A 17,122-nucleotide genomic window follows, 5' to 3' on the forward strand; every position below is an offset into this window, starting at 1 on the left:
TCCTCGAGGATTCTCTGCATTTTCTGTTCCAGGGATGCCTACAAATCGTGCTCCCACAAGTATCTATACATTGAGGTTTTGTGTCCATTAACTATATATAGAGACGCCTACATGTGATAAGTTAAATACTTGGATGGACGTTGTCTATTTTACCTCGACTGAGATGCCTGATTCTAACTCGAGAGTGACGATGGTTCCTTCAACCGTCGCACTTTCTAGTTCAGCCCGTCTAGCGATGTTCAGAAACACTTCTTCAAGAGTTGCAAGACCGAGTTGAATGTCTGAGATACCAAATTCAGATTCCCTATCTTGTAGCTCCGCGAAAAACCCCTATTGCGTTAGTTATGGAAAAAAAATATAACTCAAGTCATTCATCAGATGAAGAAGATCTAAGAGATAACTAAAGCTTTGTAGATGGTTACCGTCAAAAGTTTTTCTTTGTCGTGGGGGATAACAAAGGTCATGAAAGCTTTGCTTTCTTCTGTTGGCTCAACTTTCAGATGCTGCAAAATATTAATGTTCCTGGCTTAAAGGCACTTTGTTACCTTTCACTTTGTTGCCTTCTTTTCCAGTCCAGTAACTAAAAATATAACTCAAGTCATTCATCAGATGAAGAAGATCTAAGAGATAACTAAAGCTTTGTAGATGGTTACCGTCAAAAGTTTTTCTTTGTCGTGGGGGATAACAAAGGTCATGAAAGCTTTGCTTTCTTCTGTTGGCTCAACTTTCAGATGCTGCAAAATATTAATGTTCCTGGCTTAAAGGCACTTTGTTACCTTTCACTTTGTTGCCTTCTTTTCCAGTCCAGTAACTAAAAATATAACTCAAGTCATTCATCAGATGAAGAAGATCTAAGAGATAACTAAAGCTTTGTAGATGGTTACCGTCAAAAGTTTTTCTTTGTCGTGGGGGATAACAAAGGTCATGAAAGCTTTGCTTTCTTCTGTTGGCTCAACTTTCAGATGCTGCAAAATATTAATGTTCCTGGCTTAAAGGCACTTTGTTACCTTTCACTTTGTTGCCTTCTTTTCCAGTCCAGTAACTAAAAATATAACTCAAGTCATTCATCAGATGAAGAAGATCTAAGAGATAACTAAAGCTTTGTAGATGGTTACCGTCAAAAGTTTTTCTTTGTCGTGGGGGATAACAAAGGTCATGAAAGCTTTGCTTTCTTCTGTTGGCTCAACTTTCAGATGCTGCAAAATATTAATGTTCCTGGCTTAAAGGCACTTTGTTACCTTTCACTTTGTTGCCTTCTTTTCCAGTCCAGTAACTAAAAATATAACTCAAGTCATTCATCAGATGAAGAAGATCTAAGAGATAACTAAAGCTTTGTAGATGGTTACCGTCAAAAGTTTTTCTTTGTCGTGGGGGATAACAAAGGTCATGAAAGCTTTGCTTTCTTCTGTTGGCTCAACTTTCAGATGCTGCAAAATATTAATGTTCCTGGCTTAAAGGCACTTTGTTACCTTTCACTTTGTTGCCTTCTTTTCCAGTCCAGTAACTAAAAATATAACTCAAGTCATTCATCAGATGAAGAAGATCTAAGAGATAACTAAAGCTTTGTAGATGGTTACCGTCAAAAGTTTTTCTTTGTCGTGGGGGATAACAAAGGTCATGAAAGCTTTGCTTNCTTCTGGGAAGCTAACGGTAGCAATAAAACCCGTGCCAAAGCGGGATTTTAACCTGATTGAGGTTCCCATGCAGCGGAGCCTGCCTTTAGCCATGATCCCGATTCGGTCACCTAATATATCAGCTTCCTCCATAGAATGCGTCGTTAGTATAATGGCACGACCTTTCTTTGATTCTTGTATAATGTCCCACACATGTCTCCTCGTGATAGGGTCCATTCCAGTTGTCTACAATCCACGAAAAAAGCATGACTAAGTTAATTAGAAAAACTGACAATACTCAAAAACGAATAGTGATAGGCTTAACCACAGGGCTTAATCTATCAAAATAATCAATCCCAAGCCGCTGATTCCTGTCTAAAACACGAGAGAACCTTGCTAATTAGAAAAACTGACATACGCATGTTCATGTGTGAATATATATATACTAAACGCATTTTAAAGAGGAACGTTACAGACCGGCTCATCTAGAAAAACCAGCTTGGGATCACCAATGAGTGCTATAGCAACGCTGAGTCGACGTTTCATTCCACCACTGTAACTTCCTGCTCTAATTTTGGCTGCTCCTGTTAGCCTTATATCTGCCAGTAACTTCTCTGCAATCTGTATAACGTAAACAAATAAAATTAAAATTGAAAGGAAAAAGGTATGCATAAACCAAATTTCAAATCAGATTTGTAAAATGATATATAGATGCTAGTGGCAATGAAGTAACTTTTGTGTTATTCCAGTGACTTACCGATTTGATTGATGCTGGTGGCAACCCTTTGATGCTAGCAAAGAGGTGGAGGTGATCTTCACCACACAAAGCATCCCAAAGAATATCAAACTGTTAAAGAAAAAACAAAAAAAAAAAGAGTGAAAACGACAGAAACCATTTTAAGCAGAATGATGATTTGATTGTTTTGTCTGAGGACAATTGAGAAGGAAGAATTGAAATTAAATTGAACCTACCTGAGGACAAACTCCTATCATTTTACGAATGTTGGACATACCAACAGAGCTTCTTATGGAATTTCCATAAATAATTGCTGTTTAAGTCAACCAAAATTAGATTAGTTAATTTTTTTCCAAAATCTTGCTTCATCATCAAGATTGAAACAAAAAAAAAAGATGAACAAGCTTTTCTTACCATCGCCACCAGTAACTGGATTTATGCCAGTCAAACAACTAATAGTAGTTGTTTTCCCCGCGCCATTGGGTCCGAGAAGACAAAACAACTGATCTTTGGCAATGTTCATCCACAAACCCTGTTTATTATATTTCCATGAATTACTTGAATAATAAATGGAACTGTTGTTGTAACACATATATGTATCTCAGGTACTTGAGGTAACTGCAGGTTTGGCAAAAACCATACAATACGAGAAATACTTCAATATTTTCCTTCTTTTCTACTTATTGAAAAAAAGATAACATACCTTTACAGCATGAAAGGGTGCAGTTTTTTTGCGTTTGCAGCATCCAAGCTTTGTTGCTCCAGGATATGTCTTGGCAAGACCATGTATCTGAACTGCAATGTTGGGATCAACTACTCCACCCATTGCTTGTTGTTTAACTAAAATCTCCTCTTCAAGCACATCTTCGTCCTCTGGCGTAACATGCTCTACACGTGGAACTGAACCAATACAGCTACAAATACTCCCTTCTGTAATAAAAAAAAAAAAAAAACATTTTGTTAATATGGTTTTGCGTTTTCCAAACACCGTACGCACCCATAAGTTTTATATCAGCGCAATAGAGACAAGTATATACCTTTCACATTGTTGCCTTCTTTTCCAGTCCAGTAACTAGAAAAGAGGCTACCGCATGGAAGTATCGCGTAAAACTTATCCTCGCACGGGAGAATCGGAAGAGAGGCTACCGCTTTGGGATCTGTGATGTTTTTGTACTGAGCCGAGGCTAACTTGCTAGCCTTGGTAGATTGCTCGATACTGAAGATGAGAAGGATGAAGAAGAAAGAAGAGAAGAGATGAAGAAAAGTAGCTCTCTTGTTCCTCCATGAAAGCAGTAGATTCTTCCTCAACAACGCCGTCAACTGCTGACGAAACAGCGGCAAGCCTTCTCTCAGAGTCATTCTGATCAGAGGAAGAACAACATTGGAGGGTTTCTCTTCTTTTTTTTTTTTTTTAACTCTTTCAAAATAGATAACGTTTTTTTTTTTTTTTGTGTTTTGATTATATGCTAATGGAAACGCTTTATAAAACTTGATTAAACCATTCCATATTAAAGGGCTCACATTTATTTATTGCTAGAAAACAAAAACAAAAAGTAAAATTTTTAATTACTCTCTAAAATAGCTGTTGTAGTTCATAAAATTCTTTAAAGTTTTTTTTCTTATTTTGTTCATGATTTTAATCAGTTAAGGAAAACGCGTTTCCTATATATGTAAATACACTTTTAATTTTTATTTTATTTTTCGTTTTTATCTATTAAATTTTGAAATGTTTCCAGTTAGTATTTATTGTTTGTTGATATTTTTTGGGAAAGACGTATCTGTTTCATTCATCATCATCAGTACTAAGTAAGGAGGGGTGATGTATATCAGAATCCAGATTTTGTTACACTGTATTCAACTTATGTTAAAAAAATATACAGTATATGTTAATTAGGTTTTACGGGATTTTCTTTTACGATTTGATCAATTAAAGAGGTGATAATTAAAAAAAAAGAGAAGTAAAGGTTATGATAAAAAGTGGTGACAAGTGTGAAAAATTATCATAAGACTTAACGAAGCTTTTATCTTCTTGATCATCAATGGCGGTTCCTAGTCAAGCCAGTTTCTGTGCGCAGACGAATGCGTTACTTCTGAAAAACTTAACCTTTCAGGTATGTTTGTGTGTTACTTCTGAAATACTTAACCTTCCAGGTATGTTTGTGTGTGTTGTGAAAAACTCGATAGATCGTCTCTCGTTTCTGTAGTGACGATCTTTTTTTCTGTGAAATACAATTTGCACAAAGAGATTTTTGATGTTGTTGTAAAAGAAAACATATGTTTTGAATCTATATAGCTCAGACTCAATTATTATGTGTTTTTTTTTTTGGGTGCAGAGGAGACACATATGGACTAATGTTAGACTCGTCCTTGTTCCACTCTTGCTTTGCTTACTTCTCCTGGGGATTCAAAAAGCATCTGATCTTATGCAGAAAGCGTCATCGCGCATGATTGATTGTAAAAATAATGATGATAGTAATTGTCCCATCCCAAACCCTCCGTTGTTGCCTCCAATGTTAGAGATTCCAGTGCCTGAATTCCGTGCTGTCAGAGATGGTTTCTTCTCCTACAAAGACCTTCCTGACAAGTCTTGTAGAAAAACAGGAACCTGTCCTGTAACTATACTTCTTACTGGGAGTAACCATTCCCTTGGTCAAGGTATATGTATGCTTGATCTGTCTCTGTGTAACACTTACTTTTGTTTTTTTTTGTGTTTCTGTTTGTTAACTTATCAGCTCAAGTTTTTTTTCACAGCTATATCTGACAATATGTTTGGTGGTTCATTTGCTGTGAATTCCTCCGACCTCTTCGCTAGTTTAGCCAATAATATCTTGGTATGTTTTTGATTTTTCTTTCCATCCAAAATGAGTGCAGACATCTATCTCTATCCATCTCTCTGTGTCGTCTTAGATTTTTTTACCAAAGTTCATGATGACTTCAGGGTTCAACACAACCAGCAGGCACAACCAATTATCAAGATCCAGGGATTAATCCGGGTAATCCCATCTACAGCATCCAAACTCAGTGCAGTCCAAACGCTACATGGCCACTCTCCATTGGAAAAACTCGTACAGGTAACAACAAAGCTTGAGAATGAGAGAATAAAATGTGAGGTTTTCTTCACTTTGATGATTCATTTAGTAGCTGTGTCTATGTATCTCAGGGGTGAAGTGTGTTCAAGGATTGTTTTCCTGGAAGAATAACTCTGCAGAGGTCAATGATGAGCTTTTCAAGGGTAGTTGGAGGGGAAATCCTGATCGGATGACTAATGAGATTGCTGCAGGTTAGTTAAATTCTATTCTATATATATACTACTTATCAAGTTGTGATTCTTGACTGTTGATATATATATATTTTTTTTTTGTTGCCTTAGCATATGATCTCATGAATACGGATAGAAGCAACTTGGATGTGAGCATCTGGTATAACTCAACGTACAGTTACGGCGAATCAAGTGGACCTTTGGTTCGTGTTCCTCGCTTGCTCAATCTGGTATGAAAATTAAGCCAAGGCTATAGCACTCTCAAGGCATCGTTGAATTTTGTAATATATGCGCTTTTACACGTTTCTTTTGATTGAACCGGTCCAATATTTCACACTGTGCAAAACTGCAGGTATCAAATGCTTATCTTAAGTTTCTGAAAGGCCCCGGGACGAGGATACTATTCGAGTTTGTCAAAGAAGTTCCTAAACACCAATCTAAAGTCGGTTTTGATTTTGCTGTCTATTTTGAACCGCTTTTTTTCACTTGGGTTCTTCTTCTTCTATTCCCTGTAAGTTCTTTTACAATTGAATACTTTAGGCCATTACAAGTACTACTAAACTCAACAAAGTATTCAGTCCCAATATGTGTCTCTGTGTATGTATCATTTTGCAGGTGGTCTTGACATCATTGGTGTATGAGAAGCAACAGCGTCTAAGAATTATAATGAAAATGCACGGGCTAGGCGATGGTCCATATTGGATGATTTCTTACGCCTATTTTCTTACTCTATCTCTGTTCTATGTCGCTGCTTTGGTGGTCTTCGGTTCTGTTATAGGACTCAAGTACTTCCGGCTCAGTGACTACAGCATTCAGTTCGTTTTCTTTTTCATCTTCATAAATCTGCAAATCTCTTTTGCCTTTTTAGTTTCTACAGTATTCTCAAAGGTTAAGACTGCAACAGGTACTCAACAATCACATTTCTTGAATTCATCTCAAGAATATGTTTCAATTTCAAAAAAGCGACTTCTTGAATTTACTTGGCTTAATTGTAGTTGTTGCTTACACATTGGTGTTTGGAAGTGGGCTCTTGGCAACCTTTCTCTTCGGGGCACTGCTTGAAAATCGTTCATTCCCTGGTAAGTTATCAAAATCAATACCTTGAATAAAAAATATACGTGTCGATTTATATATGACCACTTATTAACTAGTATCTATCTATGTTCACAGAAATATTTATTCTTGCCTTGGAGTTGTATCCCGGTTTTTCCTTATACCGAGGAGTGTATGAGTTATCGAAATCTGTTAGCCGTGGAAACGGGATGAAGTGGAAAGATCTCAGTGAAAACGGAATGTATAAGCTGTTCTACATCATGTCAGTGGAGTAGTTTGTGACTCTCACTGTGGCCTACTGTATAGATGTGGTTTCCTCATCCGGGAGAAGTCCTTTCTCATTCTTCAAGAACCCTTTCAAGAAATCATCTTCGTTACCAAGTCCTAGTGTGCAAAGGCAAAGCTCTGACAAAGTCGTCATTGACATGAATAAAACAGATGTCACTCACGAGGTATGGGAAGAAAAGAATCTTTAAGTTTTCTTATTCAATTTCCATATGTATTTCTCGTTCTGATAAAAAAAAATGAAAATAATCAGAGGGAGAAAGTTGAACAATTGAGGAAAAACTGGAGCACAGGGCATGCGATCGTGTGTGACAACCTGAAGAAGGTGTATCCAGGTAGAGATGGTAACCCGGCAAAGCTAGCTGTAAGAGGTTTATACCTCGACGTGCCTTCAGGAGAATGCTTTGGCATGCTTGGACCCAATGGTGCTGGCAAAACCTCTTTCATCAATATGGTGAGTTTCGCAAATTAAAACCACTATTATTACACTGCATAAACGTTTCATAGTTTCAAAACTTTGTAACATTGTAATGCTGCCCCTAGATGACCGGGCTCCTGAAACCAACATCTGGAACTGCGTTTGTTCAAGGTTTGGACATATGCAAGGATATGAACAAAGTGTATACAAGCATTGGCGTATGCCCACAGCACGAGTAAGTCCCCTTAAACAACTTTTTTCATTTTATTCCTTTACCAAGCAAGGAACAACTAGAGGAATGTTTTTTTATTTTCCTCTCAGCTTGCTTTGGGAGACGCTAACAGGAAGGGAGCATCTGCTCTTTTATGGGAGACTTAAGAATATCAAGGGCTCTGCTCTAACGAAAGTATGTTTATCGCTTTACAACTATCTTATATATGTGTTATTACTCCACTAGAGAATCTTGATTTATGGATATGTGATCATTTACAAGGCTGTGGAAGAGTCTCTCAAAAGTGTCAGCCTTTTCGATGGAGGAGTTGCTGACAAACCTGCTGGAAAATACAGCGGAGGTATGAAAAGGCGACTTAGCGTGGCCATTTCGCTTATCGGGAACCCAAAGGTGCAGCTCCTGGTCTCAATTGCCATGTGATTTTGTAAAACAATGGCTAACATTTGATGACGAAACCATGCTCTGATTTTTTTTAATAGGTGGTTTACATGGATGAGCCTAGCACTGGACTTGATCCAGCCTCAAGAAAGAACTTATGGACAGTGATCCAGCGTGCAAAACAGAACACAGCCATAATCCTCACAAGTAATTTCAGTCTCTTTCTCACTACTCTCCTACATCTGAAACTGAACCTATTTAGACTCATTTTGTCTAAAAGAGCTGTGAAGGCTAATACGTCTCATAAGAAAGTGATGGATATTTTAACCTATTCCCTCACGTTTGCAGCACACTCGATGGAAGAAGCAGAGTTTCTTTGCGACCGATTGGGGATATTTGTAGACGGAGGCTTGCAATGTGTAGGAAATCCGAAAGAGTTAAAGGGAAGGTATGGAGGATTGTTTGTCTTCACGATCACGACCTCAGTTGAACACGAGGAGGAAGTAGAGAGAATGGTTCAACGTATTTCGCCAAACGCCAAGAGAGTATATCATCTAGCGGGAACACAGAAGTTTGAGATCCCTAAGCAAGAAGTGATGATTGCAGATGTGTTTCTGATGGTGGAGAAGGCCAAAAGCAAATTCACAGTTTTTGCTTGGGGACTCGCCGATACAACTCTCGAAGACGTCTTCTTCAAGGTTGCTACATCTGCTCAAGGCTTCAACTCTTAATGATTCATCCTACCTAGGGCATCACTATTGCTATTATTCTTTTCATTGACTAATTTAATGCCTTGAGAGATACGTTAACTGCAATAGACTTCTTTTTCAATGTTTTGAATCACTGCAATCTGATCAATTGTCCGGTACTTTTGGATCTTAAATACATTTCTCCTAGTTAATTATAACAGCAATAAGATGAATAAGAGAAACACTCTAAAGCTCATCACCGTCCGTGACTAGAGAGCCAGAGCCAGTAGCTAATGACCTCATCATGTTCTTTATATGCTCTTGATCGATCCCAAAAACTCCTCCAATAGTCACGACTCCAGGATTCTGGCTATTGTAAAACGAGAGAGCAGTGGCTCGTTCGAAACCACCGCTTAAGCAGAAATGAAGCAATCCTTTGGGGAAGACAAAAACATCGCCTTTTCGCAGAACAGTCTGAAAAATCTTGTTGTTGGTATCCACAAATCCAGCAAACACGACTCCACTGACCACAAAGAGCAACTCGGATGACCTCGGATGTGAATGGAACGGCACAGTTCCATCCCTTTCGAGGTCCATGCGAGAGACTGAGAGGCCGAGAGTGTTTAGACCTGGAAACTCTAGTGCGGTGAGCAATGTGACGTTGGACTGAAGATAGTTGTTTGTGTCTCCAGCTACTGTAAGTTTACTGGACTTGAAATCTTGAGCGTTGACCTTGGTCGGGTTCTTGCAAGGATATCCATTGATGAAGAAGGTGCTTTGCTCTCCCGGAGCCGTCGGACACGTGTCCTGCATATTGTCCGGATCCGGGGAGACAGATGAGATGATCGCACAAAACATAATCACTACGAAAGTTTTCATCCTTATGAATTTGTGATGAAGAGTACTTAACTTACAATATCAGATATATATAGATATATCCACAAAACACAAAATAAAGTACTCTGTTTCTAGGCGATGAGGCTTAGAGTTGAGTACACTACTTAGTGGCTTTTTGAGTAAGTTTATGTTCTAAGATGTAAATCGCTTCTAAGTAAAACTTTTCACTGTTCTCCAACTTATTGATGTTGACATTATTACTTCTTGAAGCTCTAATTTTGTTTTGTATAGCCGACAATGCAATTTTGCTTAGCTATAACAGGAAACCAAATAAGCTTAACTGGTTAAAGATTAGTTCCATGAAACTTAAGATATTTTCCTCTTATGAGAAATTACAATGGTTTGGTTAACCAATTTATACAATTAAAACGGACAAACGTTTATGTCCAAAACCAAATTTAGTCCAACGAAGGAAAAGTTTGGAGATTATTTGAAATCTGAGCCGGTAAGAAAACCTTTTTCTCTAATTCCCATTTTCAAGCGGGGAAGTCTCGGTTTCGTCGCGCTTGTCTACGCTCTGGAGAATATCTTTGATGAACTTTATGAAAGAGCAGAGTCCACCCAAGAAGTTATGGTCGATGACGCCGCTTCCATCAAGAACATGCGCGAAATCCACCAGCTTTACTTGTGCTCGTGCAGCCTGCACATCATCATCTCCTCCTTTCATCAAGATTGATTCATTCTCATAAGTCATCAGAATCGAGCAAGAATTGAAATGGTAAAGCGTTTGGGTTTCAAACCATTCCTTGAGCTCCAACAACTGCACTAAGATCCCATTAGGACCACCATAAACCTCTGACGCAAAAGCACAGTTTGGTGGTGTTGAGTTAGAGTCAGCTGGCGAGTTTGATGACACAAACTTCCTTAGAGCCAACCTAGCGCCATCTGCATTGTACCCAAGAACAAGCTTCTTCTCAGCTCTCCAAAAACTTGATTCTTGGTGGTCGAAAATCTTAAAACCCGAAACCCTGAAACCCAAGGAAACCGTGGTGGTCTCTCTGTCTTTCTTGATACATTTCTTGAAGTAACCTTCAGATACATCAGGGTACCATGTCCTAGATCCAATCTTAACATCCATAACCGAGGGATTTGAGTACCCGGAAACAACATCATCAAGAACAAGATGAAGAAGCTTGCCAGATCCATCAGACGCTTCCACTAACTGAGTGCCGTGATACACCGGGAAGTATCTATGGATGTGATCTGGAACCATCTTGTTCGACGTGAAAGACTCATAGAACTTAGCCTCGTGTTCGCCACGAGAATCACCCTGAAGTGGCTTGAAGAACCTGCCTTGGTCATCCACGAGTGGACCGAGCTTACCATCACTAGCAATGTGACCAGCAACTTGGTGTTCAGGGACCTTAAGCATCTCTGTGCAAGACTTTTATATGATGATACTGAATCTGAAGAACAAGAAACCAAAATTCACCATAAGAAAAAAATTAAAAAAAAAAATTGAACCTTTCTTTAGCCAGCTAAATAGATCTAAACATATTACAGATCATTGATTTAAAAACAAAGTTTCATCCTTTCATATCCAGGAAGAAATAAAAAAAATTGAACCTTTCTTTAGCTAGATGATAGATCTAAACATTTTACAGATGATTGATATAAAATCAAAGTTTCATCCTTTCATATCCAGGAAATAATTCATAAACTCTCAAGCAAACGCATAATCCAAAAAAATAGTGTCATTCTTATGAATCAAAACTAGGGTTCTTCAATTACAACAGCACATTACAACCCAAACACGTATATCAGAATTCCTCGAGTTCATCGTCGAAGAAGAGAAAACAAAAACAAAAAAGCGCGAGAAAGTAACAATTAACAAAACCTTGAATCAAAATCTACAGAAAACAAAAAAAAAATAAACAATTTGAGATCTCTAAAAGCGAACAAAAAGTTAAAACTCTTTCAGATATTATAGAATAAGCATTGAATTTTGAACTTTTAGAGTATAAAAGAAAAAAGTAAAGATTTTTGTGGTAATAAAAACATACAAATTGAGTTGGAGCAACACACAGATCAGATGTAAGAGATTTAATCAAAGATAAATTATAAACTTTAAGAACGAAATCTCTTACCAAACAAATCTCCACGGAGAGATTTTTGTATATTGTTCTTTCTTTGCCAAAAAAAAAAAAAATGAAAAAAAGAAAAAAATGATATATTCCATAAGCTACAATACCTTGTCGGGAAGACGAATAATAAAAAAAAAGAAAGTAATTAATCCAAAAAAATCGAATCACTAAACCGGACTAGTGACGAACCGGATTTTTAGTGATAAACCGGATTTGAATATATAGGGCTTCTCTTCGTCTGGTATACAAATCAGCCGTCATCGCTCCTTCCTTTACTCCGGCCGGCGAAATTAGGTTAGGTTAATAATCTCTCTAATTCGATTGTACTACTACTCTCTCTTTCTTTGAGCTCATTCGTGGTATTGGTGTAACTATACTTTGTTAAAAGAACCCTAATTTAGGAGCTCATTCTCTGTTACGATTCTCTCTTCAAAAAGGGTTTATAAGAGGTTTTTGCTTTGTTTACACAAATAAAAAAATGTTTCGTCTTTGTTGTATTCACCATATCGATTTTTTTTTTGTTTCTGTCTTCACAGGATCGTATAAGAATAAATGGGTCGTTTCAAAAACGTAAGTTTCTTTAACCTGCTGCAAATTCGTGTTATCTCTTTTTGGTACTGAAGACTTTGTGGAATTTGGATGATATAGAATAAGAAGAGTAGGGTGATTGTGAAGCCTATATCGAAGAAGAATCAAGAGGATGTTAGTCATGTCACTGGTGATAAGATTCCCAAGAGTTTTGTCTTTTCTAGGATGAAACTCCCTCCCTCTGTTAGACAACTTCAGATGGATTTGAGGAAGCTTATGCTTCCCTACACTGCTCTCAGTCTTAAGGTCTGTTTTTTCAAAAAAAAACTGCTCTTTAGTTTGGGAAAAACACTCAAAAACCATTACTGATGCTACTTGTTTTCTTTATTTTCTCTTTGCAGGAGAAGAAGCGAAACACTTTAAGAGACTTTTTGAATGTCTCTGGTCCAATGGGTGTTACTCATTTCCTTATGCTTTCGAAAACTGCGTCTGCTTTGAATCTTAGAGTAGCGAGAACACCTCAGGGACCTACACTTACTTTTAAAATTCATCAGTATTCCTTAGCTTCAGATATAGCTCAGTCTCAGACTCGGCCTAGATGTCCTCAAGATCTTTTCAAGAATCCCCCTTTGGTATATTTTTAGTCTCACTTCTTCTCTCTTTTACCTATTATATTATGGTTTTTTGTAAGCTGTGGGATTTTCTCAGACCTGAGAATGTTTAACATTCTCCTTGGTTTAGATTGTCCTTTCTGGATTCGGTTCTCAGGAGTTGCATCTGAAACTGGCCACGATTATGTTTCAGAACATATTCCCATCTATTGATATTAACACTGTAAGTTTGTTTCCTAGAGCTCTATATATGCTGTGTTATTGATTGAAATAACTTTTTTCAGCAATTTGATTATGTTCTTCTGATGGTGAAATATATCACAGGTCAAGCTCTCCACATGCCAGAGACTAGTACTCTTGAACTACAACAAAGACACAAAGCTCATTGATTTCCGCCATTATTCTATAAGACTTCAGCCTGTTGGAGTGTCTCGCAGGATCAGAAAGTTTGTGCAGAATCATCAGGTTCCCGATCTTAGGAATCTGCAGGATGTTAGTGACTTTGTCACCAAGTAAGGATCCACATTAATTCAATCTTGTTTGTTATTTACAACTCTCTGTATCGATCTTGGATGGATTGATGTGATGTTTCATTCTTTTTTTTTTGTTTCCGTATTTTCAGGGCTGGTTACGGATCAGAGAGTGAAGGAGATGAAGAAGCAGCAACGGTGACACTATCATCTGATCTAGGCCGAGTTAACAAAGGAGCCACAAAGAGCGCAGTGAAACTGCAAGAAATTGGACCGAGAATGACTATGCAACTCGTTAAAGTTGAAGAAGGATTGTGTACAGGAGGAATCATATTCAGTGAATATGGTAAATGTTAAATCTTATCCCTTACAGTGTGGTTTTAAAACTCCCATATTACAGGACGGAACATATCTGATTTCGAGTTTGTTTTTTCAGAAAATGTGGATGGAAAGAAAGAAAACATGAAGAAAAAGGATGAAGAGGCTGATGAGGAAGAAGAAGAAGATAGTGAAGAAGAAGAAGAAGGTGGAGAGGGGAGTGAAGAAGATGGAGAAGACATGGATGAAGATTTTGAAGATTGAAAAGAGTTAAGTAGTGTATAACACTGTTTTCACATGAGAATTTGAATGTCATCAAGTTTTGTTCCTTGGATCTCTAAGTAATGATGCATCATCTGTTGTCTGACTTGAAATATGAAAACTATTATAAAACCTTTTGTACTATGAAACCAAATTTCTTCTTGGATTTAGTATTTTGACCGCTTTTGGAACTTGTCGGTTCCTTTGAAACCCGCTGGCAAATAAGCTCTCTCTCAAGTATCTCAGATTCTCAAATATGTTGTCTCATTTATTTATCGGGAAAAATGTCATTAAAATCTCTAAGTTTACATTTTCGTTGATTTAAATCACGAAGTCTGAAATTGGAGATTAAAAACACCAATCTTTTGTTGACTTCTATTTAAATCATGAAATCTTGTTGACTTCGCCGTTTGAAACACCACGTTAACTGGCCAAACAGACAAATTAAACGGGGTTAATTGTCTGTTAACGGAAGACGTTAGTAGGTAAATGACGGTCGTTTTCGTCTTTAGTAACACCCCCAAAACCCCCAAATCGAACCCGATGATAATCCAAAATCCCTAACCCTAATTTTCGATTCTCATTTTTTCTTCTTTTCGATTTCTCTCTTCTTTTTCTTCTTCTTCGAATTCAACTGATGACTCCGAGAAAGAAGCTGTCAACGCGTCGTCCCAAACGGAAGAAGCCCGAACAAGCTGAAGTATCGGCTGCTCCCAATTTGACTGCTCACGATTCGACTGCTCCCGATGCGACTGCTCTCGATGCTCCTGAAGTGGGTGTTGGTTCAGGTTTTGCAATTATTCCGTATATAGGTTATGCTGCTCCCTTAGAAGAGCGTGATTCTTGTCCCTTTGAAGAGTTAGGTGTTGTAAGTGGAGATGATTGTGAAGTTGTTGGCGACGAAGATTGTGATGATGTTGGGTACGAGGCTGCTGGAGAGGAAGATGGTAACCAGGATAATATAAACCAAGTCTTTGAAAAAGAAGATCAAAACCGTCTTGGTGTTGAAGAACAATTTTACGAGGACTTTGAAGCAGAGTTTGGAGAGGGTGCAAGAGAAGATGAAGATGAGACTGATAACGATAGTGGAGATGATATCTTCGATGACGAAAAGATTCCTGACCCTTTGTCAGAAAGTGAAGAGGAAGATAATGGCCAAGGAGATGATAATGAAGACCATGTAGAAGAAGAAGATCCTGAAGTACAGCTCGAGTTGGGTTAAACATTTAGTTCACCAGAGGACTTCAAGTTAGCTGTGCTCAGGTATTCTCTAAAGACTAGATACAACATTAAGTTGTATAGATCGCAGGCTTTGAAGATTGGTGCAAAATGTGCTAACACTGATCCTAAGGTTAAGTGTTTGTGGAGATGCTACTGCTCTTACAACAAGAAGAAACGAGAGAGATGCTACTGATCAGGTTACAGTCACATGTTAAAACGAGGAACGATAGCTTGGTTGTTTGCGGATAGGTTGAGACAGAATCCAAAGATTAGACCGAGAGAGATGCAAGCAGAGATTAAGAGAGAATACAATCTAGAAGTTAGTGAAGAACAATGTTCAAAGGCAAAGACAAGAGTGAGGCGAGAAGCAAAGGCTGGTCATCAAGACCATTTCTCACGGTTATGGGATTATCAGGCAGAGATTATGCGATCAAATCCAGGATCAATTTTTGAGATTGAGACTATTCCTGGTCCAACAGTTGGGAGCTTACAAAGGTTCTATCGGTTGTTTATTTGTTTTCAATCACAAAGGTCTTCTTGGAAGCGGACATGTCGACCCATCATTGGAGTAGATGGTGCATTTCTGAAATGGGACATCAAGGGACATCTCTTGGCTGCTGTTGGAAGAGATGGAGACAATAGGATAGTTCCACTTGCTTGGTCTGTGGTTGAGATAGAGAATGATGACAATTGGGACTGGTTTATGAAGTTACTCTCTACTTCATTGGGGCTTGAGGATGGCAGACAACTAGCTATCATTTCTGACAAACAATCGGTTAGCTAAAGTCATTTTTTATGAGGTTAACTTTATTGTGTTTTCATTAATCATATTAACATGTGTTTCATTAACTTGCAGGGTCTTGTTAAAGCCATCAAGAACGTTCTCCCACAAGTTGAGCATCATCTTTGTGCTAAACATATTATTGATAATTAGAAGAGAGACAGTCATGATTTAGAACTGCAACGGTTGTTCTGGAAGATTGCTCGGAGCTACACAACAGGACAGTATCGTAAACATATGGAGGCATTGCAGAAGTATAACCCCGGTGCATTTAATTCCCTTCTACGCACCAATCTGATTACATGGTCTAGAGCCTTCTTCAGGGTAGGTACGCATTGCAATGACAATTTAAACAACCTCAGTGAGTCTTTTAATAGAACCATACGCCAAGCTAGGAGGAAACCTTTACTAGAAATGCTTGAGGATATTAGGAGGCAATGTATGGTTCGAAATGAGAAGAGGTATATCATTGCTGGAAGGTTGCAGACACGATTCACAAAGCGAGCTCATTTGGAGATAGAGAATATGATAGCAGGGAGTCAATTTTGCATCAGAAGCATGGCTAGGCACAATCAACATGAGGTCCAATTGCATGATGATACTTATTCTGTGGACATGAATGCGCTTACATGTGGATGCATTAAGTGGCAGATGACTGGTATTCCTTGTGTCCATGTTGCTTCTGTGATCATAGCTAGGAGACAGAAAGTTGAGGATTATGTTGTAGACTGGTACACAACAAGAATGTGGCGTGAAACCTACAAAGACGGTATTCATCCTGTCCAGGGTCAGAGCGAATGGCCTAGAATGAATAGAATAGGAGTCTTTCCACCACCATATAGAAAAGGAAATCCCGGTAGACTAAACAACCATGCAAGGCGAAAAGGAAGGTATGAATCAGCCTCTTAATCAAGCAGCACAAGAGTAGCTCCAAATGGAAGAGTCATGACATGTAGCAACTGCAAACAAGAAGGACACAATAGCTTATCTTGTACAAACCCGACTGTTGAAGCTCCAGCTGCAAGACCAAGAGGTCGACCAAGGAAGAATCAGGTTTGATGCCTATGTTTGTTAACTATTAAACTGCAAAATATACACGAATAATCAGGTTGTATACTTTCTAATTTTTTAAACATGAACCAAGGAACGTATTGTTTGGCCAAGGACAAACATTGGGAGGATCACATGCACCTACAGACAGTTCATCACAACCACCTACAGACAGTTCATCACAACCACCTACAACTGCTTCATCACAACCGTCACTGCCACCTTCACAAGGAGGATC

General features: G+C 38.3%; 7 protein-coding genes across 10 annotated transcripts; 4 read left to right on the forward strand and 3 right to left on the reverse strand.

Moving 5' to 3' along the window:
* Nucleotides 145–3,708, reverse strand: LOC104729032 (ABC transporter A family member 9-like). Its single transcript, XM_019232136.1, has 8 exons — nucleotides 3,387–3,708; nucleotides 3,053–3,279; nucleotides 2,764–2,881; nucleotides 2,586–2,662; nucleotides 2,371–2,460; nucleotides 2,091–2,234; nucleotides 1,578–1,859; nucleotides 145–330 (listed from the first exon to the last, which is right to left on the reverse strand). The coding sequence occupies exons 1-8, from the start codon at nucleotides 3,706–3,708 to the stop codon at nucleotides 145–147; spliced, it is 1,446 nt and encodes a 481-aa protein (XP_019087681.1).
* On the forward strand, nucleotides 4,320–8,883 carry LOC104726764 (ABC transporter A family member 10-like). Its single transcript, XM_019231678.1, is given in 16 exon segments — nucleotides 4,320–4,460; nucleotides 4,683–5,004; nucleotides 5,101–5,180; nucleotides 5,288–5,420; nucleotides 5,510–5,629; nucleotides 5,720–5,838; nucleotides 5,961–6,119; nucleotides 6,224–6,512; nucleotides 6,604–6,687; nucleotides 6,779–7,113; nucleotides 7,200–7,400; nucleotides 7,490–7,599; nucleotides 7,686–7,770; nucleotides 7,858–7,986; nucleotides 8,076–8,181; nucleotides 8,323–8,883. Coding segments are annotated over 16 exon segments (2,727 nt in total). The 5' UTR covers nucleotides 4,320–4,388; the 3' UTR covers nucleotides 8,706–8,883.
* On the reverse strand, nucleotides 8,806–9,548 carry LOC104726763 (germin-like protein subfamily 3 member 4). The gene has a single exon (XM_010445694.1). It carries the CDS (start codon nucleotides 9,540–9,542, stop codon nucleotides 8,910–8,912), a length of 633 nt encoding a protein of 210 aa, XP_010443996.1. The 5' UTR covers nucleotides 9,543–9,548; the 3' UTR covers nucleotides 8,806–8,909.
* LOC104726765 (inositol polyphosphate multikinase beta-like) lies at nucleotides 9,823–11,739 on the reverse strand. Of its 2 annotated transcripts, none has more exons than XM_010445697.1 (2): nucleotides 11,564–11,632; nucleotides 9,823–10,966 (listed from the first exon to the last, which is right to left on the reverse strand). In XM_010445697.1, exon 2 carries the CDS (start codon nucleotides 10,930–10,932, stop codon nucleotides 10,024–10,026), a length of 909 nt encoding a protein of 302 aa, XP_010443999.1. In that variant the 5' UTR covers nucleotides 10,933–10,966; nucleotides 11,564–11,632; the 3' UTR covers nucleotides 9,823–10,023. The 2 variants fall into 2 exon arrangements, with proteins under 2 accessions (XP_010443999.1, XP_010443998.1); XM_010445696.1 differs by lacking the exon at nucleotides 11,564–11,632 and adding an exon at nucleotides 11,648–11,739 and having other exon boundaries at nucleotides 9,832–10,966.
* LOC104726766 (peter Pan-like protein) lies at nucleotides 11,892–14,023 on the forward strand. Of its 3 annotated transcripts, none has more exons than XM_010445698.2 (8): nucleotides 11,892–11,938; nucleotides 12,181–12,214; nucleotides 12,293–12,478; nucleotides 12,574–12,804; nucleotides 12,914–13,006; nucleotides 13,108–13,295; nucleotides 13,406–13,599; nucleotides 13,690–14,023. In XM_010445698.2, the coding sequence occupies exons 2-8, from the start codon at nucleotides 12,197–12,199 to the stop codon at nucleotides 13,833–13,835; spliced, it is 1,056 nt and encodes a 351-aa protein (XP_010444000.1). In that variant the 5' UTR covers nucleotides 11,892–11,938; nucleotides 12,181–12,196; the 3' UTR covers nucleotides 13,836–14,023. The 3 variants fall into 3 exon arrangements, with proteins under 3 accessions (XP_010444000.1, XP_010444002.1, XP_010444001.1); XM_010445700.2 differs by having other exon boundaries at nucleotides 11,917–11,943; nucleotides 13,690–13,835; XM_010445699.2 differs by lacking the exon at nucleotides 11,892–11,938 and adding an exon at nucleotides 11,953–12,093 and having other exon boundaries at nucleotides 13,690–13,835.
* Nucleotides 14,470–15,054, forward strand: LOC104729033. Its single transcript, XM_010447934.1, has one exon. It carries the CDS (start codon nucleotides 14,470–14,472, stop codon nucleotides 15,052–15,054), a length of 585 nt encoding a protein of 194 aa, XP_010446236.1.
* On the forward strand, nucleotides 15,337–16,743 carry LOC104729034. The gene is made up of 3 exons (XM_010447935.1): nucleotides 15,337–15,828; nucleotides 15,910–15,933; nucleotides 15,988–16,743. The coding sequence occupies exons 1-3, from the start codon at nucleotides 15,337–15,339 to the stop codon at nucleotides 16,741–16,743; spliced, it is 1,272 nt and encodes a 423-aa protein (XP_010446237.1).

Source organism: Camelina sativa, chromosome 11 (genome assembly GCF_000633955.1).
Source record: "Camelina sativa cultivar DH55 chromosome 11, Cs, whole genome shotgun sequence".
Classification (NCBI taxonomy): Eukaryota; Viridiplantae; Streptophyta; class Magnoliopsida; order Brassicales; family Brassicaceae; genus Camelina; species Camelina sativa.

Excerpts from the sequence above, each read along its gene's own strand:
- LOC104726766 (XM_010445698.2), top strand. Across the intron at positions 12,805-12,913 it reads TTTTCAAGAATCCCCCTTTG|ATTGTCCTTTCTGGATTCGG; the intron begins GTATATTTTTAG and ends TCCTTGGTTTAG. Across the intron at positions 13,296-13,405 it reads GTTAGTGACTTTGTCACCAA|GGCTGGTTACGGATCAGAGA; the intron begins GTAAGGATCCAC and ends CCGTATTTTCAG.
- LOC104729033 (XM_010447934.1), top strand. The coding sequence starts at position 14,470 with ATGACTCCGAGAAAGAAGCTGTCAACGCGTCGTCCCAAACGGAAGAAG.
- LOC104729034 (XM_010447935.1), top strand. The coding sequence starts at position 15,337 with ATGCAAGCAGAGATTAAGAGAGAATACAATCTAGAAGTTAGTGAAGAA. Across the intron at positions 15,829-15,909 it reads TCATTTCTGACAAACAATCG|GGTCTTGTTAAAGCCATCAA; the intron begins GTTAGCTAAAGT and ends ATTAACTTGCAG. Across the intron at positions 15,934-15,987 it reads TTGTTAAAGCCATCAAGAAC|AAGAGAGACAGTCATGATTT; the intron begins GTTCTCCCACAA and ends ATTGATAATTAG.
- LOC104726765 (XM_010445697.1), bottom strand. The coding sequence starts at position 10,932 with ATGCTTAAGGTCCCTGAACACCAAGTTGCTGGTCACATTGCTAGTGAT.
- LOC104726763 (XM_010445694.1), bottom strand. The coding sequence starts at position 9,542 with ATGAAAACTTTCGTAGTGATTATGTTTTGTGCGATCATCTCATCTGTC.